The sequence below is a fragment of the Brassica napus genome, chromosome C5 (assembly GCF_020379485.1).
Source record: "Brassica napus cultivar Da-Ae chromosome C5, Da-Ae, whole genome shotgun sequence".
Taxonomy (NCBI): domain Eukaryota; kingdom Viridiplantae; phylum Streptophyta; class Magnoliopsida; order Brassicales; family Brassicaceae; genus Brassica; species Brassica napus.
The window spans coordinates 46327552-46350948 of record NC_063448.1 but is presented as its reverse complement, the minus strand read 5'-3'; the positions used below and the strand labels follow the sequence as shown (position 1 = coordinate 46350948).

Below are 23397 nucleotides of genomic sequence, written 5' to 3'. Positions count from 1 at the left end.
AGTATAAGTACGAATACGATGCTTAATATATAAGATGAAAGAAGCATTTTTTTCAGAGTCGTTCAAGAACCCAAAGTACCAATATAGTCTCGTCTCTCTCCGGAAGCTTATATTAAACTCTCACGGTATTACGCACCACCCAAAAAAAAAATGGCATAAACGGAGAGCCCTCACAGAGTCAGTAAAAATCTTAAACATACACATACACCGAAAGCCAATAGTTTGCGATAAAGAGCCTCTCTCTCATTTCATATATCCCGAGAAACAAAAGAAGAAGCCACTCCAAGGGGGATCATGATGACCCCTGATACTGCTCCTTCACGGCTCTTGCTGCCGCACTGTACCATCCTGCTGCAGCCATTGCACCTGGATCTGGAACTGTTGCAAGCATCTCTGCAGACACATAGCTCGATCTCCCAGCCTGTGGTTCCATAATCTCATTTGGTTAAAATCAGAATGACAGAGAATACAGCACATCAGAAGCAGACCGAAAAGTCTCACCTGTGCTTGCATCTGTATGGTTGATTCCGCTCCTTTAGTTGCTGCTTCAGCTGACAGAATAAAGGCACATATTGGGTCCTCTCCAGCGCTTAGCTTCTGTTCATATCGAAAGCAAATACACATTAGTACTTGCAAATAACTCAACTGTGAAAAAAAAATATTGTCACCTCTTCAAGAACTTGTGAAGCTGGGATAAGCGCATCTAGCATCGTCCTGTATCCCGCAGTTGCTCCACCATATTTGCTGACAGAAGCTATTGATGACTTGAGTGCTTTGGACCCTGATGATTCAAGAGAAGCCTGAGTTAAAACAAAGTATGTGACCATTGCAATACCAACCACATTCAAGAAGCATTATCTCACAGTATTTGGGAGTGACTTCTGACTCAGTGTTGGCTTTTAGCTCCGCGTACGCTGCCTTGCAGAGGAGATTGTATCTATTTTCATAAGAGAAAGCGTAGTAGCCTAAGCCAAAAGCATGAACCAGACTATATATGGAAGAATGTTCAAATAATTTCATGAGTTTACATAATTCCACTTGTGCCCCCCATGGCCCTGCTGATTGATGCACCAATCTCATTCACTGTTTCCGCAGCATCATTGAGCGGATAACTAGAAACAAAAAAAGATACGAAGTGTTCAGATTTTTTTCAGGAATCTAAACCCAACATAAAGAGCTGTACATGAGGAATTAAGATTAACAAATAGACTCACTAGTGTTTCATGTCTTCCAAAATAGCTGTTGCACCTCTGTGCATCTACAAAATTAATGCAAGCCCATGTAAGATATAATGTTAGAAATGCGCAAGATAAAGGAAATGTTCCAAAAATAAAGCAAGATAAAGGAAATGTTCCAAAAATAAAACTTACTGTTGACCCACAATCACCATCGCCTACTTTTCCATCCCATTCGTTCAAACTATCCTTTAGACTACTGATCACAGTAGCTGCTGCTTGAATAGCTGCCTCAAGAACCCGACCTTGTTTACTCAGCTCTTTAGGTCGAGCCTGGGACTGGTATTGCCAATATGTCATGAAATTTTGCATAAAGAATTTACCACCAAACCTTCTAAAACAACCCAAATGTATCAAATTTTTGCAATGCATACCTCAGCGCTTTTTGCTGATCGAGAAGAGGGTATAGGAACAGGGATCTTTGCGGGTGGCCGGTTGCCTGCAACGCATCAATGACTTTGTATCAAAGACTAGGTAGTGAAGAAAATTCAGGGAAATATAGAACATGAAACAACATTTCACGGACCATCAGTGCCAAAAGGCCAATTTGGAGCCTTAGTTGGAGCATCTAATCGGTCTAAGATTGGCTGGTCAGCTTTCATGATTGAAATCGAGAATCCTAAAAAAAAAAAGAAAACACCGTCAGCATGACAACAGGAGTATGTAACTAAACTAAATCAAGGAGACCGCTGAAACTCACCTGCCATATCGAGCGAAGTCATAAAAAGCCCTGTATACACCCTATCAACAGCAAGTCCAAATTCCAGCTGCAGTTTAGGGACAGCTTTTCCAGCAGCTATCATAAGTTCCATCAAAGGGGTGCCTCCTAAGCTGCAAAGAATGAAAAGGACAACCTAAGCTCTCACCTTAAAACCAAATATGCAAATTCTCTGATATCATAAAGGTAACATTTTGCTGCAGTTGAAATAATGGGAGCAAAACACCGATATTAGGAATGGGCTTTACCCATTAACCATGAGAACCACTCTGTTACCGCGGGTAATGGGAACATAATTGGTCTCCTGCAGTTGAACATAATGAATAAGTTGATAAACGATATGTCTAGAAAACTTCTAATCCAAGACAGTAAGTTAAGAATCAGCATGGAGTACTTATATTTGACTATGGCGACAAAAGCACAATAGAGAAAACAAAAATTAGCACATACAGGACTCAGTATCTGCTGAAGAACATGTGAAACCACCACTTCCACAGGTTGAACGTCAACCACAGCAGCACCAGGTTCTCCATGCTGAGAGAAAAGTATCAAGTTAAGGCACGAACCACAACACTGAAACAAAATGGATTTCATGCAAACTTGGGAGGAAATAAAGAGAAAATAACATACAATTCCAAGCCCGAGTTCCATCTTCTCTTGGCCCAGGCGATCAGATGTAACCTGCCCAGGAAGCGTACAAACAGATAATGCAACACCCATGGTACCAACCATCTCCGACGCACACTTTGCCTCGGCCGCAACTTTTTCTAGAGAAAGACCAGCTGCTGCTGCTGCGCCAGCCACCTGTAACCAAGCAGAAAGGAATTAAGAAACTGATGCTAAGCTTGTTAAACTAAACTAGGCTAAACTAAACAAAACACAGTACTCATAGCAGACCAAGGTTTCAGAATCACAATTTAAGAAGATATAGTACCATAAACGAGATCAACCGAAAGGGGAGACATTAGTTTAAATCGCAATTAGAGAAAGAAAGGAAAGGGAGAGAGAACCTTATGTACAAGAACGGTTCCTGCTAACCCTCTGCGTCCAGCAATACCACGAGGTGGGGGTAAAGCGCAATCCTCTCCAACAATTACAGTCTACAAAGAAGATTCTGTCATTCTGTCCTTTGACGCTCTTAACTTAGAAAAAAAGCAAGAACGAGCAGTACCTCTACTTTGTAACCTTCAGATTTCGCTTGCTCAGCAGCCAAACCAAAGTTCAAGCGGTCGCCAGTATAGTTCTGTAAAAAAGAATGGATAGATAAACTACATTAAGCTAAAACATAAAGAAAAGAGTCCGTAGCTTCTTCATATATTGACACAGCACGTATGGAGCTCTCTCATCTCTCTCTCTCTCTCTCCCAGACTAATTACCTTGACGATTAAAAGACATCCCTGAGGACCAGTGACAGCCCGAATCCCCTGAAATTAGGAAAAGTAAATTATCATTACCTCTAAAGACACAGAAGAAAAAAAGGAAAAAAAAGCACGTTTGGAAGACTTACAGCCAGGATGGAATCAACAGGTGGAGAAGCAAAGACATCTCCGCAGATAGCAGCTGTAAGCATTCCTTCTCCAACGTAACCAGCATGAGCTGGCTCATGCCCACTGCCTCCACCTGCATAAACCAAAAAGGCATTATTACTTCATAAAGGTTCAAGAACACCAAATCAACCGCAGAATGAATGTTTTAAGCCACAAAATCTCCTACCTGATATAACGGCAACCTTGTCATACTTCTCAGCAGAGACATCAGCTCGTAGCACCACCTTAACCTCAGGAAAGCCATCCAAATACTGGAGTCCAGGATAAGTTTCCACAAGTCCCTCGATGAACTCAGTCACAACATCTGCAATACGAAAACCAGTACTGTGAACCGCCACTTCAATTATATGGAAATTATGACCTAAACCATGGAAAATCAAGATCGATTCATCATCGGGTTGACCATGCAACGAAACAACACAGTGAAGATTGACGAAGCAGTATTACGACGATCGCGAACAAAATTGGGACCCAAAGACGGATTCTATGAGCAATAAACAAGCAATGCAAAGAATATATCGCAAACAGTAACACAATCGGGGATAATTACATAGGTCAACAGTTCGCGAGAGCATTCACAATCATCATCGACCTAATCTACGCCGGAAAAAATGAACAACTCCACCGAACAATCAAACAAAAAAGAGAGAGAACGGAGACGAAGAGGACGAACCGTTGGGGTTGTTGATGAATTTCTTCGCCGCGTAAACCATTTTCGTGAGTATTGAGGCAATCGGAGGAAGCTCACGCGGAAGGGGGAAAGGATTGCAGGAGAAGGTTTAATGAGAGTCAACAACAGCAACGCGAGCTAGAGAGAGAGAGAGAGAGAAGAAGAAGCAACAAGAAAGAAGAAGAGACAGAGAGAGAGATTGTTCCGTACGAGAAACCCCAATGTTGAAATAAATGGCAGTTGCAGACGTGTAATGGGCCAGGCCCAATCCTCATCTGGATAAGATATTCTATGACGAATCTGTAAATTACTTTATCCGCATAGATTAGTTACCTAATAGGTTGATAAGATTGTAACTGTAAATGGTGATGAACACGTGATTCTTTACGTTTTCGTGTGCCGCGCGCGCGCCTGTGCCGTGTCGCCGCGTGTCTGTATTTTATTTTTTCTAAATGTATTTTTTGTTCTACTGGAAATTTATATTTTGTCCTTAAATTCTATTCAGATATAATCTTATAACTTTATGTTATTTCCTAAAAAAAAAAACCTGTTCAAATCCTGAAGTCAACCTTATGATTCGTTGAATTTCTTAAATTGCTTTTGGTTTCGATATTTCAATGGATTCGTCTTTCTATATTTGTAATACTCTTCTCTACTTTATAGTTTATACTGATGAAATCTTATCCAAAACTAACTTTCCATCTCAGCTCACTCTTTATGAAGTCCACAGAGTACAATTTTCAGGTATTTTAAGCTTATCTATATTTTCAGTGGATTAGTCTCTTATCTATTCTTCTTTAATTACTGTGTTTGTTAGCTTCTAGAAAAAAACTAGTTTAATTTTTTTTTCCTGGTAAAAGGACTAGTTTAAGTTCAGGCTTAAAAGCCTCTATCTATTCTCAAATTGTTCGACATAATTGTCATAACACTAAGCCGTTTGAAGAAAAAAAAAATTTGTCATAACACTAGCATGTATAGTTCCTTCGGTATTAATTGAAAACATTTTTGTACGAAAAAAGATAAATTAGGAAGATTATGTGAATAAATCCAAAAGAATAACTGAAACTTCAACAAGAATAATTTTTTTTCAAAAGCTAGTAGATATGATGTTATCTGGTTTCGTAGAAGAAGAAGATGGTTGTTAATGTCAGATTTTTATTTTCTGAAGACATAGGTGAAAAGTATGATCCTAACGTTAGGCTACGATATTCCAATCATAAAGTTTCACTGTAACTATATCCATATGTGGCTAACCTATACTTTTGTCCTTGAATCTGCCTAACCTATACTTTTGTAAACCGAAAATAGCCAAAGTCAAACCGTTAAAAATCAAGGACAGACAAAACCGAACCGACCTGTATTAGCAATTATTTCTATAAATGCTGAGCTATTGGGCTTGAGAAGGCCCATTGGCTAAAAACCATTCAAGGTATAAACAAAAGTCAAAAATCGCCCGGCACTCGCACACGGCGTAGATAACGTGTCCGTCGCACGGAGAGAGAGAGAGAGAGAGAGATCTAGAGGAAGAAGAACGAACAAAAATGGCATTGCAATGGCTGATTCTGTCGTATGTGGTTGCTGCCGAGGTCGCGATCGCAGTCATTTTGACTCTACCTTACCCTATGCTCGTGAAGAAACGCGTCGTGTCACTTGTCTCGCTCATACTCCAGCCTGCCGCCTCCATCGTCGCCTTCGCTGGATTTCAACTCCTCGGTGACCTCCCCTCTCTGTCAATTCATTTATAGTTAGGGTGTCAGTGATTTTTGGTACTTTTGGTTTTTAATATGTATTTTGGTTACTTTGTTTCAGATCTTTACTGGAAGTATGAACATAGACTAATGTGCTCATCTGAGGTTTGCACTGCCACCGAGCGGGATCGCTACGAGAAATCAGTAAGCATCATGTTTAATACTTTCTGTTTTAAGATTGTTTCCTCATATGAATCAAAGCGTGTTTGTGGTCATGTCTATCTTGTTTAGTTGAAGCTTAAAACATCTGAGGATCTAGTTATTTGCTTTAAGTTAGTTCAGTACATATAGAGATGTCTGAGTAATGAAACATCAAATGAGTTCACAGTAGTTCAACCAATTCCATATTTTGTCACAGACCCAGTGGTTCTTCTGAGTTCACTTCTGTTATCTTATATTAGTGTAACCATCTGGATCTATAGATTAGGGTGTGACTGGTGACCAAGGAAATGAGAAGGAACATTCAATTCCTTACGGTTCCCATAAAAATACACCATTCATGAGGAATTATTAGAATGGAACTGGTTTTATTTTCTACGTATGCCCTGTTCTTGTGAGAATAAGTTGGTGGTTGATTGTTGATGAAACTTAGATAACTAACCACTTGCAATTGCCTCTGTTTCCGAAACACTGATCTGGACCTTTGATTTAGTTTGCGTTTATGATCGGTTGAATCTGTTGCTGCACATTATTTGTGGCTTCTGTTCTTCTTCCCTAAAATGTATTAGGTCAGCAAACTTACAACTTGTGTGTTCAGATCTACAAGGCTCAGCGGAATGTGGTTCTTTGTGCGGCTGGGATCCTTCTCTACTGGTAACATCATCACCATGCCACAACTCACACTTATGTAATTTGACCAATGTTCTCTCATATTCATTGGCAGGTGCATTTTCCGCATCTGCAAGTACAACAAAGACCTTGAGCATTTGGAGGAGCTAGAGAAGAGATGCAAGGCAGAGTAGTAGTAGTATTAGTTTCCCCAAGTCTGCTTCTTCTGTTATTAATATAACCTCGTCTTGTGACTACTTCAAAATTTTAAACAAGATAATGATTTATCTCGAGAACGTCATTGCACAATACCTTTTTGGTATTTATTCCTCTTGCAACTTTGTTTTACCTTTTTGAGAAATAGAAGGCTCTATTTTATTTCATCTCTGGAAACTTGACATTTAGAGGCCGGTCGTTATAAGAAACCTATCTAGATCACTTTCTTACCATAAACCCCCGAGACAAGCAGGTGATGTCTAGGACCAACAGAGAAGCGGCCAGTTACGTATTGTACTAGACCAAAACAACCGTAACCGATCACTAGGCCTACGATTCTTACCACCTGGCCCCTTATAACTTTTTTTTTTTGAATGAATGCTAAATTTATTCATCAAAAAGACCTGTTTACGTTAAGTGGGTCTTTTTTGGACTAAGAAACGGTTTATTATATTCCGTCAAGAACCCACCTAAGAACCCTATTAATGATGCTCTAAATTACTCCTACTTCTGCTCCTTTCCTTTATACCTTCACTTCTTGAATAAACAATAGATTTAAACACTAGCCTTAACCCTTAACGAAAGAACAAGTAGTGGGAGTGGATATTCTCCGGTGAGAATAACCTATTACACTACGTGTTAACATACAATAGCCCTGTTCTTTACGTTGTCGCAGCGTCAGCGTCAAGCGGCGATAATTTAAACGTCATCGATTGATAAATATAGCAGTAAAGAATTAAAAGAAGATCGCGGCGTTTATTTTACGGAGTGTTGCCGCTTAATATAGTGACGCTGAATAAAACAACGTTCACCGGAATTGCCTTCGTCGTCAAACGCGGGTGTCGCCGCCATTTATTCTCCACATCCTTAAGCCTCAAGAAACTTACAATTAGGCATTGTTTTGAACGACGCTGCGATCCTTTACCGAACAGGGCTAATAGGTAAAAAGCGGCTTTGTCCGCTGTTAGACCTTGTCTGAAAGTAAAGTATGTGGTCCAATAGCAATACCATCTCGTGACACAATCTTATTTCTGCGATAATTAAAAACTCAATCCTAAACCCAATCATATAATTGATCGCATAATGTTGCTCCTAATGTTCTCTAAGTACACAATAACTGAACTGATCATCTATAATAATCAAAATTCTTTGAAAAGAAACCAAGTAGGCACCGATTCATTTTCGAATTTTCCTTTATATCACTGTATATTTCTCTTTGGGAACTTAAAACCACAAACTTTATTAATTAATATTTGCTAAAAACTTGTCTATATGTTTATTTTTAGAATTTGAATATTTCCCCACAAACAAAGCCAAATCTCTGAGATTCAGACCCAAAAAAATGAGAGGTGGATGTCAGAATATTCAGAGCAGAGGAATAAAAGATGCGGCTACTGGTTGGAATATCCTTCAGCATCTCTAACCGCACCTTTTAATACTCTCTTATTTCTTTTAACTTTTAATATCTTTTTCGGTTTTAAAAAGCATCTTCTTCTCCCTCCCTCCTTCCTCATCAATCATCATCATTCACCATTCTCCCTTCTCTTCTTTGCTTCGCATCTCAACCAAACTCCCCTCTATTTCTCCGCACAATAATATATTAGAGATAGAGAGATACAGATTTGTATAATTTATACATATATAATTATATATATATATATATAGTGTAAGCGTTACAAACGAACAACTAACCATGAATTCTCGTCGATCGTTAACGTCCGCTACGGCGGCGACTATGAGTTTTCTATTGTATATCTGCACCACCGTAGTCGTCACCAACGGTGAGCTTCAGAGATTTATCGAACCGGCGAAGAGCGACGGTTCTGTTAGTTTTATAACCATCGGAGATTGGGGTCGCCGCGGTGACTTCAACCAGTCTAAAGTCGCTTATCAGGTATGAGGCCCATCTCATTACAGTAACTGAAATACTTCTTGTAACCGTCATACATAATAACATTTATCTTTTTTTCATTAAATATTCTAAATTTAATTTTATTACAGATGGGAAGAGTTGGAGAAAAGATAGGTTTAGATTTCGTGGTGTCCACGGGAGATAACTTCTACGACAATGGATTGTTTAGTGAATACGATCCCAACTTCAAAGAGTCTTTCTCTGATATCTACACTGCTCCAAGTCTCCAGAAACAGTGGTACAGTGGTAAGTATTCACAAACTCTTTTTTTTTTTCTCATTTTTGTTTTCTAACCAATCTTGTATTAAACTGAAAAACAATATGGATGCAGTCTTGGGGAACCATGATTATAGAGGTGACTCAGAGGCTCAGCTAAGCTCTGTTCTCAGAGAAATCGACAGCCGTTGGATCTGTCTCCGATCATTCGTAGTCAACGCAGAGTTAGTCGAGATCTTCTTCGTTGACACAACTCCTTTCGTGAAAGAATACTACACAGAAGAAGACGGTCACACGTACGACTGGCGTGCGGTCCCATCTCGCAATTCTTATGTCAAGTCTCTCCTCCGTGACCTCCAAGCTTCCTTAAAAAGATCCAAAGCCACGTGGAAGATCGTCGTTGGTCACCACGCCATGAGAAGCATTGGTCACCATGGAGACACTAAAGAGCTAGTGGAGGAGCTACTTCCGATTATGAAAGAGTACGGTGTTGATCTCTATATGAACGGACACGACCATTGTCTTGAACATATCAGTGACGAAGACAGTCCTATTCAGTTTCTGACTAGCGGTGCTGGCTCCAAGGCTTGGAGAGGAGATGTTGACCCGACGACCAACAATCCAAAGTCTGTGAGATTCTATTACGATGGTCAAGGGTTCATGTCTGCTAGATTCACTCACACGGATGCAGAGATCGTCTTCTACAATGTCTTTGGTGAGGTTTTGCACAAATGGGTTACTTCTAAACAGCTTCTTCTTTCCTCTGTTTGATTCAAAGGCCTAATAAACTGGGTTTCTTTGTAATTTTTGTAACATATATTTAAGATAAGTTTAGCATCCCTATCACTCTTTAGTTCCCTCCATTTCATATTAAATGTTCTAGAGTAAAATTTTGTTACAAAATAAATTTATTTTAGAATTTTAATTAAAAATTATTAATTTTTATATATATATATTATATAATTCTTTGTATTTTCTAGTTTATTCTTTTATTAGTTAAAACACAATTAAATGTATGATTAATGATTTTTTTTTATTTAGAAAATACAAATTTAAATATATGCACAAATCTATATGCACAAATTTAAAACAAATTTAAAACAACAACTAAACTGAAATTGAGAGAGAGAAACATATTCCAACTCAGCATATTATATAAATGTAATGATTCCCTTAATGGCATATTTTTTAATGTTACATAAGCTAGTCATATCCATTACAAGTGTACATACCATTTTTTTTTAGTTCAGTACAAAGTGGTACCTTGCATCTACATGGCTCTCAACATCCCAAAGAAACGAACCGAAAGTCACAGCCTCCAAGACAAGCCTCTTCATTCCACCAAAGCTGATCTTTATCTGCTCGTCCTTGGATGAATCAACCGTACCTTCAGGAGTAATCACGATCTCAGGCTTACCAAACAATGCCTCAGTGTGCTTCTCAATGATCCCAACTCCTTCCCTTGATCTAATGGTAGCGTATCTCTGAAGCGTCTCGCTATCAAAAGACATCACGTACGTCCTTAACCGAGACGGTTTAATCTCGCTACCAAAGCCCTTAGCACTAACTCCACCCGCAAATGAACCGACCTCAGGGTGAGACGACACAGCTTTAAAAGTCACGTTCTCCGGCTGCTCAACGCTTGTTTTACTATCATCCAACCCACCTGGGAGAATCTTCATCGACTTTTCGAGCTGAAACCTTTGGTCAACCCGCTTCAAGAAGTATCCGTACATGACGGAAGCGGCGTAGACTTGACCGACTCTGAGTTTGCTTATCTGTGCGATGGAAGCCAGGTCGCCCATTCTGGGACCGAGGATTAAGGCTAAATGGTTGTGGATCATCTCGTACATCTCGGATGAGTGAAGCTTCTCGAGTTTCTCTACTTTGGTAGGCCAAGTATCAACGCGACCAGATGGATCTGATGATGATGGGGTGATTGATGGTACGAGTGATACGTTAGCTTCCATGAACTTTTGAACCACCAATGCGTATAGAATCTCTTCCAGTGTCCTTCGTCTCTCGTTCTCCTTCAACTCAGCGATTCTCCTACACAAACAAAAAACAATTCTCATACAGATTCAAACTCTAACTCTCCTATGTATATATTAAGCTTACACACTAACTAGTGGACCAACTAAACTGTTAGACAACTAAATTGTCGAAACAAGCAGTAACGAAACTAATCAAGTTTTCCTAATGGTTATCACTTACTACTTCAAGCAAAGGTTTAGATCAAGATCAAGATCAAGATCAAGAGTGAAGGGTATAAACCTGTAGAGAACGATGTCGGTTCCAGGCGCGGACGATGCATCTTTGTTCTGACCCTCGGAGTCACGATCAGTCTGGAGCTGCTCAAGCTGCTGTTCAACAGCGGCAGGGACGAGATGAGGATGAGTCACCAGAATCTGAGACAGAAACTGACCAGCAGGAGACTCAAGCTGAAGCGGCGCGATCGGTTTAGCAGCAGAGGAGGAAGCATCATCATTAGATGCTGAAGCTTTTACCACAAAGCTTCTCCGAGTTGTTGAGCTTTGCAACGGTCTCGAGAATCTAGCAAACGCATTTTGCTGCAAACAGATAAAAAAAAAACTAATTAAAATTCTCCGTTTCCGTACGAAAGTTTCGATTTTTCTTTGGCCACTAAACACAAACCGGAAAAAAATCGAATTTTTGATTATTTGATTAGGTGAATCGAATCAAGAGCAAAAGATTGGAGACGTACCCTGAAACGAAGTTGACGTCCCGGACCAAAACGCGTGAACCCAGGGCCACTGGCGGTGAGGAACATAGATCCAGCACCGTTGTCGGAAGTTTTAAGTGGTAAGACGGAAGATCGGATCAAACTCGCGGTCGCGGCGGCGTCCATGTCTTATTTTCGAGAGTTGAGAGACTAAACTTTTGTCGGCAAAAAGAGATGAGAATAAAGCATACAGAGAGAATAAGAGAAGTTTCGAGGGTGGCGAGCTATCTATATTTTACCTGCAATTAGACCTTTTTTTTGGTTTTGTTCTTTGACAATAATGCGACTCCGATCCGATTATTTATATTATAAACAAAATGAAATGACTCGGGAAAATATATTATTTTGAATTCTTACATTTTTTTGTGACCGTGAAAATTATAAGATGCCGTGGTCATTATACGTCCTTGGATGTCTCATACAGCAATTCTTCTTGTAGCATCATCATCCATGTCTCTTTTTTAATAAAAATCTCGATAGTTCGAAAATGTTGTAGTTATTTACAGATCATAAGTTGATGAAGTCACAAGTTTGTTTTTAATTTGTGTGCGTGTGTGGGGGTGATTATTTCGATATAGCAATTTGGCCCAAAGCTTGGACACTTTTTCTCACGTTTGATAGACAATTCTAGAGGAGTATGGATTTTAACTGTAAACTTTTACCCTTTTTACTTGTCTTTTTAACTGTAAACTTTTACCTTTTTACTGTTCTTTAACTCTTTAAGCCTTACTTTTAGGCAAACTAAACGAGAAGATTCAAATACTGCAAAGGAAGCCAAACGATGAGAGCCACTAACTGGCTCTTGTGTTCATTCCCACTTACGTGTTGGATTGCTCTTCACGTTTTGTCCGAGGCACTCTTAATGCAAACTTGACAAATAGAGTCAAATTAACAAAGCAATTGAAACGATTAAAGCCACCAACTCGCTTCTGTGTCCATTCCCACTTACACGTGTTAGATTACACCTCACGTTTTGTCAGATTGTGACGTATGGGCTATATTGGGTCCACCAGTCCATTAGATGGATCGGATATCCGGACAATTTTAAGGTATCCGAATCCGGATCTTTATCCGGCGGATCCATAATTTTATTATCCTTATCCGGATCCGGGGTTCTCGGATATCCGGTGTCGGATATATCCTTCTAAAAATTGTAATATCCGGCGGATATCCGGATTCAGATTCGGATTTGGATCCTTAAAATAAATAAAAAATAATATTAATATATAAAAAATATTAAAAATAATTTAAAAATAAAAAAATATATAATGTTTTTAATTATTTCTATGTATAATATTACAAAATTTACATAAAATTTATATATACTATTATAAAAGTAAAAATATATTAAATAAATTAATTTTTATATATAGATATTACTATTTTTGAAATAGTTATTAATAAAAATTACGGATCCGGATATCCGGACTAAAAAATTAAGGTATCCGGATCCGGATTCGACTTTCATGGATCTAACATTTTACTATCCGGATCCTGATTCGGCCCCTCCGGATATCCGGATTTTCGGATCGGATCTGGATCGAATCTCGGATCGAATCCGGATCTCGGATAAAAGTCTCAGGCCTACCATTAGATATTCTATATGGGCCCATAAACTCTGCCACCACAACCTTTAGCCTCACGTTGGATTCCGTTACGTGTTCGCAACTTACACAGATCTTTATTCGGCGCATTCAACGAAGTCTCTATCCATCTTTCTTCTTAAGTTTTATCCACTCGGTTGATGAAAGAAAGGGGACTAAGATACAGAAAGGAATTGTTGATTACGTTAATTGCTAACAATTAAACTAAGATTAATACGGTTTTCTATATCTTACGGAACATGGGATTACTACATTATTTGTCTCAATTAATTAATTAATTAATTTACATCAATTATTTCCACATGGGGGAAGAGAAGTTGGAACCGACCAAATTATTATTAGAACACACTTCTCTTCTTACTTTTTGTTCGATTTGATCTCCACTTTGGTCGCTTGTTATCTTCTTATACCTCTCTCGAATTCGTTTCTATCGTCTGTCAGAACTCATCAATGGCATCCATGAGTTTCGCCTTGACTCGCTTCTCTGGACTCTCTTCTAAATCAACCTTATCACCGGACTTCGATCACTCCTCTCGCCGGACTTTTCTACCTCCGAACAGAGTCGGTCTCAAGATCTCCTCCTCTTCTTCCGCCGCAGCAGACTCCGAGCCTGATCTCAGTGTCACCGTAAACGGCCTGAAAATGCCGAATCCGTTCGTGATCGGGTCGGGTCCACCAGGTACCAACTACACCGTCATGAAGAGAGCCTTCGATGAAGGCTGGGGAGGCGTCATCGCCAAAACCGTAAGCTTTCGAATCTGTTCCCTGCTTATGTGAGATCGTTTGACTAGATAGCAATTCTTGAACTGTATAGTTTCAGAAGTAATCATTTTTAATCAGAGGAATGTGTTGTGAATCTGTCTGTGATTGGATGGTGTTTAGGTGTCACTAGATGCATCCAAAGTCATCAACGTAACGCCTCGATACGCTCGGCTAAAAACCGGATCCAACGGCTCAGCCAAAACAGATGTGATCGGGTGGCAGAACATAGAACTCATCAGTGACCGACCTCTCGAAACCATGCTCAAAGAGTTCAAGCAGCTGAAACAAGAGTACCCTGATCGGATCCTCATCGCTTCCATCATGGAGGAATACAGCAAAACCGGCTGGGAAGAGCTTATCGACCGCGTTGAGCAAACCGGTGTTGTGAGTTTGAGTTTTTCCCCCAACACATAGATTCTTAAACTCACAGATCTTAATATATTAATGAGAGTAATTGTCTTGTAGGATGCATTAGAGATCAACTTCTCGTGCCCTCATGGTATGCCAGAGCGCAGAATGGGAGCTGCTGTTGGACAAGACTGTGCGCTTCTGGAGGAGGTTTGCGGTTGGATTAATGCTAAAGCTACTGTTCCTGTTTGGGCTAAGATGACTCCTAATATCACTGACATTACTGAGGTGTGCCACTATAACTTCTTTGCCTAGTAAATAGATTAGTCATTTTTTATTAACCATGTTCTGTTTTCTTATTTTCTTTTTAAATAGCCGGCTAGGGTATCTCTAAAATCAGGGTGTGAGGGCATTTCAGCGATCAATACAATCATGAGTGTGATGGGAATTGATCTGAAGACACTGCATCCTGAGCCATGCGTTGAAGGGTTAGTGATAGCATTCTTATGGTGTCAAAAGTTCAGCAACTCTTGTAATGGGGTAACGGAGAATTGTTTATGTTGTTAATGTGTTGCAGTTACTCAACTCCAGGAGGCTACTCTTATAAGGCTGTTCGCCCAATCGCGCTTGCGAAAGTTATGAACATTGCCCAAATGATGAAGTCTGAGTTTGGTGAGAAAGATTACTCCCTTTCCGGTATTGGAGGTGTTGAAACTGGCTATGACGCAGCTGAGTTCATTCTACTAGGATCAAATACTGTTCAGGTGACTAAACTCAACACCACCTTTCACTTTTTTCTTTTGGATTCCACTCCCTGAGAAACTCAGTAATTGATTTTGGTTGGAAGGTATGCACCGGTGTGATGGTGCATGGCTATGGTCATGTGAAAACGCTATGCGCAGAGCTTCAAGATTTCATGAGACAACACAACTTCTCGACAATAGAAGACTTCAGAGGGTATGTGCAACTTATTTTTCATATCTATAAATCATGATTATTGTTGTTGTTTACTTGCTTCCTTGCTCACTTGTCGTCATCTCGGGACAGGCATTCTCTTCAGTACTTTACAACACACACAGACTTAGTCAGGAGACAGAAAGAAGCCATTGAGCAGAGAAAAGCCGAGAGGAAAGGCTTGAAATCTGATAAAGATTGGACGGGAGATGGGTTCGTGAAGGAGACTGAAAGTATGGTTTCTAACTAATAGCCTGAAGAAGTTATTAACCCAAATGTTTTATAAAGTTTGAAACTTCATCATTTCTTAAGTCTCACTTGGAAATAAAAAAGAAAACTAAGTTGTACTGTATCTTATTTTCTTCTCGTTGTGTATCACTTGTACAATGTATCCATTGTCACCACTTCTTTTTCTTTCAAGCTGGCTTAATTTCTAGCCGGTAACAATGAGATTGTTAAATTGGTCTGTTGGCAAAATATCTAATGCGAGTTTACGCTTTTAATTAGAACATTGACCTTTTGATCTAGATGAGTTCTAATCAACAAAGCATAGAGTTTTGGAAATTCCTAATGCTTATTCTTTTGGTATTCATTTATATATAAAATTTTCCTAGAAGTAACCTTTAAAAATACTAGGATAATTTGAGGTTTTGTCAAATTATTTTGTTTTAGTTTTTCTCTCTCTCTCGCTAGATTCTTCATTTGAGGTTTTTATTTCCCCGCTACATTAGATGTCCACTCTTTGGTGATAGACTCCGCTTAAGTGTTAATAATTACTCCCTCCGTTTCGTTTCGAATTAGATGTCGTTTTAGAGAAAAAATTTTGTTTCAAAATAAGTGTCGTATTATGGTTACGATGCAGAATTTATTGACTTTTTATTATGTTCTATTTTTCTATTGGTTGAAATCTGGTTAGATGTATTGGTAATGATGTTTTTATCTAGTAAATATACAAAATTAAATGTTTTATTAATCTGTGTGGCAAAATCTAGAACGACAAGTAAAATGAAACGGAGGGAGTACTAAACTAGTTGATAGTTATCTGTTTTGTCATCTCAACACAATTCTTGTGGATAAAATTTATTGGATTTTACATATTTAATTCAGTGCTAAATAATTAACACACCTTGTGACTCCGCAACAGTATGTTGTATCAATTTAGTATGGTATTGTTACATTTCCACCGTTTGTAAATCTTTTAGGTCAATGTGTATTTTACCTTCAAAATTTACACACTTGATATCATTGAAAATAAACATGATCATATTCTCACATGTATGGAGACATATATGTTATTAATGTGAAACAAATGCTATATGTAGTTGGTCTTATGATATTCAGTCCAATCATCTAAAGAAGCTATTTGGTGTCAACTTATCAATTTTTTTGAAAATATAAGGACTTAAATATTTAAAAGATATAAATTGGATAAAATGGAGAATCACTTGAGGGATATCAGTGTCAACAAAGAACTATCAAATTTTGTAAGTATATATATCTAACATTTTCAATGAAAACGTAACGAGAACAATTTTTCTTTTGGCAGATGCTCAGCTGAATTAGTGCTATATTTGGTCACCAATATAAGCTTTATGCAAACTTCTTAACGAATTATTATTTTTCTTATAAACTCATTGTATATTATTCAAATATTATATATAATTTAATTAAAAATGTAAATCACATCAGACTAGTTACAAGAATTCTACTGTCTATTTCGGTTTGGTTCATTACACCACTGTGTTGGTTAAGAGTCAGTTTTTACAAACACTATTTGTAAAGGTTTAGCTCATCAGAGCAGAATCATTCAAATACAAATTTTTCCCAAATCCTAAATCTCTGTAGCACCATCATCATCTTCAACCTCCATCGATGAATCTCTGCTCCTAGAAAGAAATCTTCTTCCTCAATAGTTCTTTCATAGACTTTGATTTACAAATCTTTGGATTTGCAGAGAATCTCTAGGTTGAATTATATATTCTAAATCATGACATTATGTAATTGTGAATCAACTTTACATCTTATAATCATGACATTATGTAATTTTTCACTTCAGTGAAATATTTTCCTTACTTGATATGATCATTGTTAAACTATACATAAGAATTTGCATATTTGTTTGCTTTTCATATTTTTTATAATAATTTATGGATAATATAATAGTCATTATCTTAAAAACAATTTTTATTTTAGAAAAAAACATATACATTAATAACAAAAATGTTTGTAACAACTTTTTCTTCGTCATAATTCGACTGCTTTCTTGTAAGTCCACGTTAAGGGATTTTGATATGCATTTAATTAGCTCGCTGTCTTAGTAATGTTCATGTTTTCAGGACAATTCCATTGTGAAGCTCACAGTTTCTGTTGGAAACTTTTACAAAGTCAAAACTTTGGCTCGGTCTGGAGTACGTGTTAATTCTAGGGATTATACCAAAAGATCAATTTTCATGAATTACATTTATCTATTCTCCTGAAACATTTAATTCAAGATATCTAATACTTTGTGCGTTTCATATTAAGTGTCATTAATTTTTTGTTACAAAATACATATTGTTTTAGAATTTCAATGCAAAATTTATTAATTTTATATATTATCTAACTCTTTATTTTTTTAATTTATTTTATATTGATTGAAATATGGTTAAACGTATAAAATTTATGTTGCAAAATAAATATTATTTTAGAATTTCAATACAAAATTTGTTTTATTGAAAAAATATATAAAAAGTTAAATGTTCTCTTAATTTATATGTACAAATATAAAATGACAGTTAAAATTAAACGTAAAAATATATTTTCTTACTAACTGTAATTTGCATAATATTATAAATTTTCTTGCACAAGCATGCGGCAGCCATCAAGGGAAACATAGATATAACACTCATTCGAGAAAACAGCACATATGAACGTCACAGGTAACTTAACAATTTATATTTTGCAGTTCCCAATGTATAAACTCACCCCCAAAAAGAAAAAGAATTGGTTGAGTGTTTATTACCTGATATATAAATGGGATTGCTCCTTTATTTGAAGCCATTAACTGGTGGAACTGCTGAAGTTTTAGTTTCAATAGGTATACATCTCTTTTTGTAACTTAAATCAATAGGTACATCTTTTGGACTCGGTTACATTGCAAAATTGTTTCAGAAAATGGTTAACCGTTATCAAAGAAACTTTTGAAATACAAGATGAAGCCCATCGCAAGAAATCGTGATGGTCAAACGCCTTTGCATATTGCAGCTGCAAAAAGTTAACTTGCAGTAGCTCAAGAGCTTTTAGAAGTTACTAACTTACTAACCTACTTTTCAAAAAAAAAAAACTTACTAACCTAGAAGACATGTGCATGTTAGATATACATCACGAGTTCGCGAAAGTTGATGAAACCTTAACTTTCATTACGAACACTTTTCTTTACTTGTCTTTAGCTGGGTACACGGACCACTTGAATACTTGATAAAGCTACAAACGGAAAGCACACAAAGACAACTTTTGGTTGATGATAGTTTTTTGGGTTAGATTACGAACTTGCGAAATGTCATTGATAAATTGGTCTTGGAAGCGTGTACATTGTTCCACCACACGCCGTGCTTTTACATTTTACAGCAGCTATTTTAAATTAAATTCTTAAAACGACAAACATCTTGCAAGAGTTAATATCATGCCAAAAATAAGTGAGCAGGATGTAAAAATAGCGTAGCCAATTTAGTTGTTGAACATGTCTTTGTTGTTTTGGATTTTTGTTAATAAGATGTTGAGTACTATGAGGTGATCGATGAAAATGTTTTTGAGCAGCTACGAAGAATGATGTTTCGACATGATCAGTGAATGACACAAAAATGAAGGTTTCTTTCATGCATGTGTTTGAATTCCATCGGATTGAGTTTATTTGTAAATACTGATGTATAAAAATGACAACTTTTTTTCTAGTTGTATACAAAAAAATTATCATTCTTATAGTTTCTCTGTACGTTTCAATTATTGAGTTGCATGATTGAATCCATGCAAGTTGGTTAAAAGGTCATGCCTATTTATTTAAACACATCAGGTTAATGCGAGGACGTAAAACAGGGCAACAAAATGGGCTTTATGTCAAATTGAACAAGGAAGAAAACGTAACGTCCGCAAAAGACAAAAGTGTCCACGACTTAATTCATCATGTTTATACTTTTATAGTCATCAATACAAAACTCATTTCATTTCGTACCTAACTAAACTACGTCTACGTACTCATCAACAATTTTATACTATTTACTGATGATCTACTCATCTTCGAAGTATATCCATAATCAGGTTGGTACGAAAAGACATGATATGAAGAATATCAAGAAGCTTCTTAGTTTTTGCGAAATTGCACTCGTTCCATCTTCTTCCTACGATTCACAAAATCTAAAACTATTTACGAAAAGATAGTTCGTCTAACAATTCGATAGTGCAAACACTTTTTTTGTTCACCGTATTGCAAAGTCGTAACGCATATAACTTATTTAGAAGAGAACTAAGAGCATCAGCATCGGGGTCCCTTAAGGCAGGGCCCTTAAGAAATTTGGGTCGAAAATAAATCCAAAAGAAAAGAAAATGAGTGGAACGGGCCTAAAATAAGGGATGATGGGCTCGTCCCGTGAGGCTACGTGTCGGGTCGGGATTGGGAGATGAAATCGTCGCGTTTGTCTGTGTCTTCGCGTCAATCTCATTCTGAAACACAAATGCGAAATACGAAATGAAGAAGGCGATAAGCTGATCTCCTCAGATCGATCTCTCTTTCACCTGAGTTTCTGTCGGCGTGTCTCCTCAATCGAAAGCCCAACTCACCACCACGAGAGATCGCAGCTTCCGTTGGCGTTTGATCCGCAGATCGAGATCCCGAGCTCCATCGACTTCCGTTCGATTCCGGTCTTGTATGAAGGGTCTCATCTTCCCCAAATCGTCTAAAACTCTACCCGAGCTCAATCCTTAGCCGTTACTGAGGTATTTTCTTTAACTCCCATCTGAAATTGAAAATTATAGGGTTTAGGAATAGTGCATGCTGAGTAGTGGTATAGATTCTATGTTGTTCGAGAACAATTGTACAGATTCTAGGGTTCGCAAATGTTTCCTACTTTCGTATAGATTTTTAAAAATTTAAATGGTTGGATTGTGTGATTATTTTCGATGTAGCTTGATTGATTGTTTTGTATAGATTGAACTATTGTAGTCGTTGTAGCTCGTTTGATTGTTTCGTATTGTAGCTTGTTTGATTGTCTCGTTTAGATTGAACCGTTGAGTTTGGTTGTAGCTTGTTTGATTGTTTGAGATCAAAAACTAGACTCCGTATTTGTATGGTTCGAGAACAAATGTATAACAAATCAGTAACTGATTTTAGCAACATGAAAGAACTGTTTGATAGTTTAGTTTCGATGCTTTGGATCCTATAACTGGTTTTGTGTCTCCGCGTAGCCATAGTTCATAGATCAAATATGTGAAATCGTTTACTTAATAGTTCATATAAGAATAAATGTAGCTTCTATACTTCATCTTTCAAGTCGTCTCTTGTTTTATTTTTAAAAAAAATTCAATACAAGGGATGTTGTTACGATTTAAAACTTGAATACTAATTTGAAGTTGTGTGTGGTAGTTGTATATTAAAGACACTGACATCGTTTTCTGCTTAGTTAGGATGTATACAGTAGGTTTTAAACGAAATCCGCTTACATTAATGATGTTGTTAGGAAAGTTGATAGTTTTTTTTGGTGTAATAAGTTAGGATTTGACATTTCTTGTTGGGAGTTCACCATTATGAGTTTATAGACTTCACTTGAGGCTATAAAATCTCTTATCTCTTATCTCTTATCTCTTCTATCTCATAACTCTTTCTCCATTCTATCTCTTATCTTACTCTCTTGTATGGATCCAAGCAATCTTCCTAGTCAGTCCTCTAGCTACGTAGGACTGCTTCACAGTCAACAAGGAAGCGTTTATCATGAAAACTTCCCTTATGGAAGTTTTCATTCTAGTGTCAACTTTGGAGAATCCGATACATTTCCGGCTTTCAGTTCTCAACAACCTGAAGACGCACCAGTCGACGCACCAGTAGACGCACAAGCTGCCCGTCCTGTAAGACGCAAGTGGAACCCTGCAGATGACGAGGTGCTGATCAGTGTGTGGCTCAACACTTCGAAGGATTCGATTGTTGCAAATGAGCAGAGGTCGGGGGCCTTCTGGACACGGGTTGCTAAGTATTATGCAGAGAGTGCTCATGGAAGAGAGGATGGTGTGAGAGAGCAAGGTTGTTGCAAGAAGAGGTGGCATAGAATCAATGATGACGTTAACAAGTTCTGTGGCGCATACTCGGCAACTCAGCGACAAATTAGCAGTGGTGAGTCTGACACAGACGTTCTGAAGAAGGCGCATGAAATTTTCTTCTCTGATCAACAGCACAAGTTTACCCTTGAACATGCTTGGTGTGTGTTGAGGTTTGAACAGAAGTGGCTCAGCCTTAACACACCCAAAGCTGGTGGCGTTTCAAAGAGGGAGAATGTGCAGACAGATTCCCAAACTTCTACCAACGAAGGCTTCGTTGATGTTGAGAGCATGCCCGAAGGTGTCAAGGCTGCTAAGGCTAAAAGAAATACGGGTAAAGGGAAGTCCATGGCTGAGATTGCAACAGTTTGGGAAATGAAGAAGGACGATTTGGTGAGGAAGGAGAGACTGTCGAGGCTAGCAATACTAGACACTCTCCTTACCAAGCCTGTTCCATTGACTGAGAGGGAAGAATCTGCGAAGAATAAGCTCCTAGCCGAGTTATTCTGAAAAAAAATTAGATGTTCTTGTTTCTAGTTCTTGTATGTCTTCACTTTCAATGTTTGTGTTATTGCTTATGTGTATATTTCTATGTAGTTCCCGTAATATTCAATGAATGATTTTCTTTCAATGTTTGTGTTATTGTTTATGTGTATATTTCTATGTTTCTAACTAGTATGCCTTTATGTTTCTAACATGGCTCGACAATGTCTGCAGGTTAAGTATCTGAAAATGGGACGTTACAGCTACTCGCAGCCATCAGAAGACGAGCCATTATTTGGAAACAATGATGACAGTGGCTACAGCGAGACAGAGGATCTCATACGACGCGACCAAGCTGAGTTAAGCTTGGAACGTAGTTCACAAGTTCACTACCCTCCGCAACCGGAGGTAGAGTTTGGTTTCCCGCAGGTCTGCTATTGTGGTGCTCACCCAGTGCTTGCAACATCTAACTCCAGGAATGATCAAGGTATGTACTATGGTAGTTGCTTAAGTACTTAGCCTGTGAAGAAGGATTGATTATCGAGTTTTTGCGTATGTTAAACAGGGAGAAGATTTTACACTTGCGCAAATAAGGACGATGGCGATTGCCATATTTTCAAATGGTGGGATGAGGCGGTGATGGATGAGATGAGAGCCAGAGATATACACGTGTTTCAGCTATCTGAAAAGGTAGATAGCCTAACCCTTTTACCTGACTATGACACTGAGGAGAAGCTACGAAAGCTAGAGAAGATGGTGGGTGATTTGGCCAAGGAGAAATCATGTATGATAAAGGGGTTTGAGTGCTTTGTAATAGTCATAGTTGTTCTTGTTGTGGTAATAGGCTTGCTGGTTATGTTAGTCTAATGTTTGATAGTTTCAATGTATGGATTCCGTTTCTTTGCAAAGCATATGACGCTTTTGTTCTCAACATTCACATGTTAAGTTCCTTTGTACCAATAAGTCACATGATCCATAGCACATGTTTATTTAGCTTCCTACCAATAAGTCACAAGTTTTACTAAAGAAAAATAATTCTATCACGGGAGGTTTGTAGAAACTTCATCTTTATCATATAAATAAGTATTGAGTTTTATTCTCTCATTACAAATGTGCAAAGTCTCATCTTCTCTTAAATTTCAAAACATTTTTTCCCTTTAAAAAAATTGTCAATGGCATCTTCTTCCCATTATC

The 23397-nt window shown here is 37.9% G+C and overlaps 6 protein-coding genes across 6 annotated transcripts; 4 read left to right on the top strand and 2 right to left on the bottom strand.

The window, feature by feature from the left end:
• Window positions 1-30: 30 nt before the first annotated feature.
• LOC106435969 (putative 3,4-dihydroxy-2-butanone kinase) lies at window positions 31-4427 on the bottom strand. Its single transcript, XM_013876910.3, has 19 exons — window positions 4174-4427; window positions 3667-3804; window positions 3461-3573; window positions 3330-3377; window positions 3125-3196; window positions 2964-3053; window positions 2584-2757; window positions 2404-2487; window positions 2202-2257; window positions 1936-2066; window positions 1762-1854; window positions 1610-1674; window positions 1371-1514; window positions 1215-1258; window positions 1029-1112; window positions 864-937; window positions 669-781; window positions 502-597; window positions 31-421 (listed from the first exon to the last, which is right to left on the bottom strand). Exons 1-19 carry the CDS (start codon window positions 4211-4213, stop codon window positions 293-295), a joined length of 1788 nt encoding a protein of 595 aa, XP_013732364.2. The 5' UTR covers window positions 4214-4427; the 3' UTR covers window positions 31-292.
• A 1154-nt stretch (window positions 4428-5581) lies between these two features.
• BNAC05G35730D lies at window positions 5582-7069 on the top strand. Its single transcript, XM_013876897.3, has 4 exons — window positions 5582-5883; window positions 5980-6062; window positions 6676-6731; window positions 6802-7069. The coding sequence occupies exons 1-4, from the start codon at window positions 5712-5714 to the stop codon at window positions 6878-6880; spliced, it is 390 nt and encodes a 129-aa protein (XP_013732351.1). The 5' UTR covers window positions 5582-5711; the 3' UTR covers window positions 6881-7069.
• A 1260-nt stretch (window positions 7070-8329) lies between these two features.
• Window positions 8330-9869, top strand: LOC125587631 (purple acid phosphatase 17-like). Its single transcript, XM_048758457.1, has 3 exons — window positions 8330-8796; window positions 8904-9060; window positions 9146-9869. Exons 1-3 carry the CDS (start codon window positions 8596-8598, stop codon window positions 9799-9801), a joined length of 1014 nt encoding a protein of 337 aa, XP_048614414.1. The 5' UTR covers window positions 8330-8595; the 3' UTR covers window positions 9802-9869.
• A 295-nt stretch (window positions 9870-10164) lies between these two features.
• BNAC05G35710D (UV-B-induced protein At3g17800, chloroplastic) lies at window positions 10165-12078 on the bottom strand. Its single transcript, XM_013876906.3, has 3 exons — window positions 11756-12078; window positions 11305-11600; window positions 10165-11079 (listed from the first exon to the last, which is right to left on the bottom strand). Exons 1-3 carry the CDS (start codon window positions 11897-11899, stop codon window positions 10272-10274), a joined length of 1248 nt encoding a protein of 415 aa, XP_013732360.1. The 5' UTR covers window positions 11900-12078; the 3' UTR covers window positions 10165-10271.
• Window positions 12079-13637: 1559 nt separating this feature from the next.
• LOC106435966 (dihydropyrimidine dehydrogenase (NADP(+)), chloroplastic) lies at window positions 13638-15901 on the top strand. Its single transcript, XM_013876907.3, has 7 exons — window positions 13638-14121; window positions 14260-14523; window positions 14605-14775; window positions 14863-14975; window positions 15065-15251; window positions 15335-15444; window positions 15535-15901. The coding sequence occupies exons 1-7, from the start codon at window positions 13828-13830 to the stop codon at window positions 15689-15691; spliced, it is 1296 nt and encodes a 431-aa protein (XP_013732361.1). The 5' UTR covers window positions 13638-13827; the 3' UTR covers window positions 15692-15901.
• A 5423-nt stretch (window positions 15902-21324) lies between these two features.
• Window positions 21325-22230, top strand: LOC125587303 (glutathione S-transferase T3-like). Its single transcript, XM_048757545.1, has one exon. It carries the CDS (start codon window positions 21325-21327, stop codon window positions 22228-22230), a length of 906 nt encoding a protein of 301 aa, XP_048613502.1.
• Window positions 22231-23397: the final 1167 nt, after the last annotated feature.

Coding starts and splice junctions, on each gene's coding strand:
- LOC106435969 (XM_013876910.3), bottom strand. CDS start 4,213: ATGGTTTACGCGGCGAAGAAATTCATCAACAACCCCAACG. Junction 3,197..3,329: donor GATGTCTTTTAATCGTCAAG/GTAATTAGTCTG, acceptor TCTTTTTTACAG/AACTATACTGGCGACCGCTT. Junction 1,259..1,370: donor ATGGTGATTGTGGGTCAACA/GTAAGTTTTATT, acceptor TTAATTTTGTAG/ATGCACAGAGGTGCAACAGC.
- BNAC05G35730D (XM_013876897.3), top strand. CDS start 5,712: ATGGCATTGCAATGGCTGATTCTGTCGTATGTGGTTGCTGCCGAGGTC. Junction 5,884..5,979: donor CGCTGGATTTCAACTCCTCG/GTGACCTCCCCT, acceptor ACTTTGTTTCAG/ATCTTTACTGGAAGTATGAA. Junction 6,063..6,675: donor GGGATCGCTACGAGAAATCA/GTAAGCATCATG, acceptor TTGTGTGTTCAG/ATCTACAAGGCTCAGCGGAA.
- LOC125587631 (XM_048758457.1), top strand. CDS start 8,596: ATGAATTCTCGTCGATCGTTAACGTCCGCTACGGCGGCGACTATGAGT. Junction 8,797..8,903: donor AGTCTAAAGTCGCTTATCAG/GTATGAGGCCCA, acceptor ATTTTATTACAG/ATGGGAAGAGTTGGAGAAAA. Junction 9,061..9,145: donor CCAGAAACAGTGGTACAGTG/GTAAGTATTCAC, acceptor ATATGGATGCAG/TCTTGGGGAACCATGATTAT.
- BNAC05G35710D (XM_013876906.3), bottom strand. CDS start 11,899: ATGGACGCCGCCGCGACCGCGAGTTTGATCCGATCTTCCGTCTTACCA. Junction 11,601..11,755: donor GACGTCAACTTCGTTTCAGG/GTACGTCTCCAA, acceptor ATCTGTTTGCAG/CAAAATGCGTTTGCTAGATT. Junction 11,080..11,304: donor ACCGACATCGTTCTCTACAG/GTTTATACCCTT, acceptor TTGTTTGTGTAG/GAGAATCGCTGAGTTGAAGG.
- LOC106435966 (XM_013876907.3), top strand. CDS start 13,828: ATGGCATCCATGAGTTTCGCCTTGACTCGCTTCTCTGGACTCTCTTCT. Junction 14,122..14,259: donor GAGGCGTCATCGCCAAAACC/GTAAGCTTTCGA, acceptor GATGGTGTTTAG/GTGTCACTAGATGCATCCAA. Junction 14,776..14,862: donor ATATCACTGACATTACTGAG/GTGTGCCACTAT, acceptor CTTTTTAAATAG/CCGGCTAGGGTATCTCTAAA.
- LOC125587303 (XM_048757545.1), top strand. CDS start 21,325: ATGGATCCAAGCAATCTTCCTAGTCAGTCCTCTAGCTACGTAGGACTG.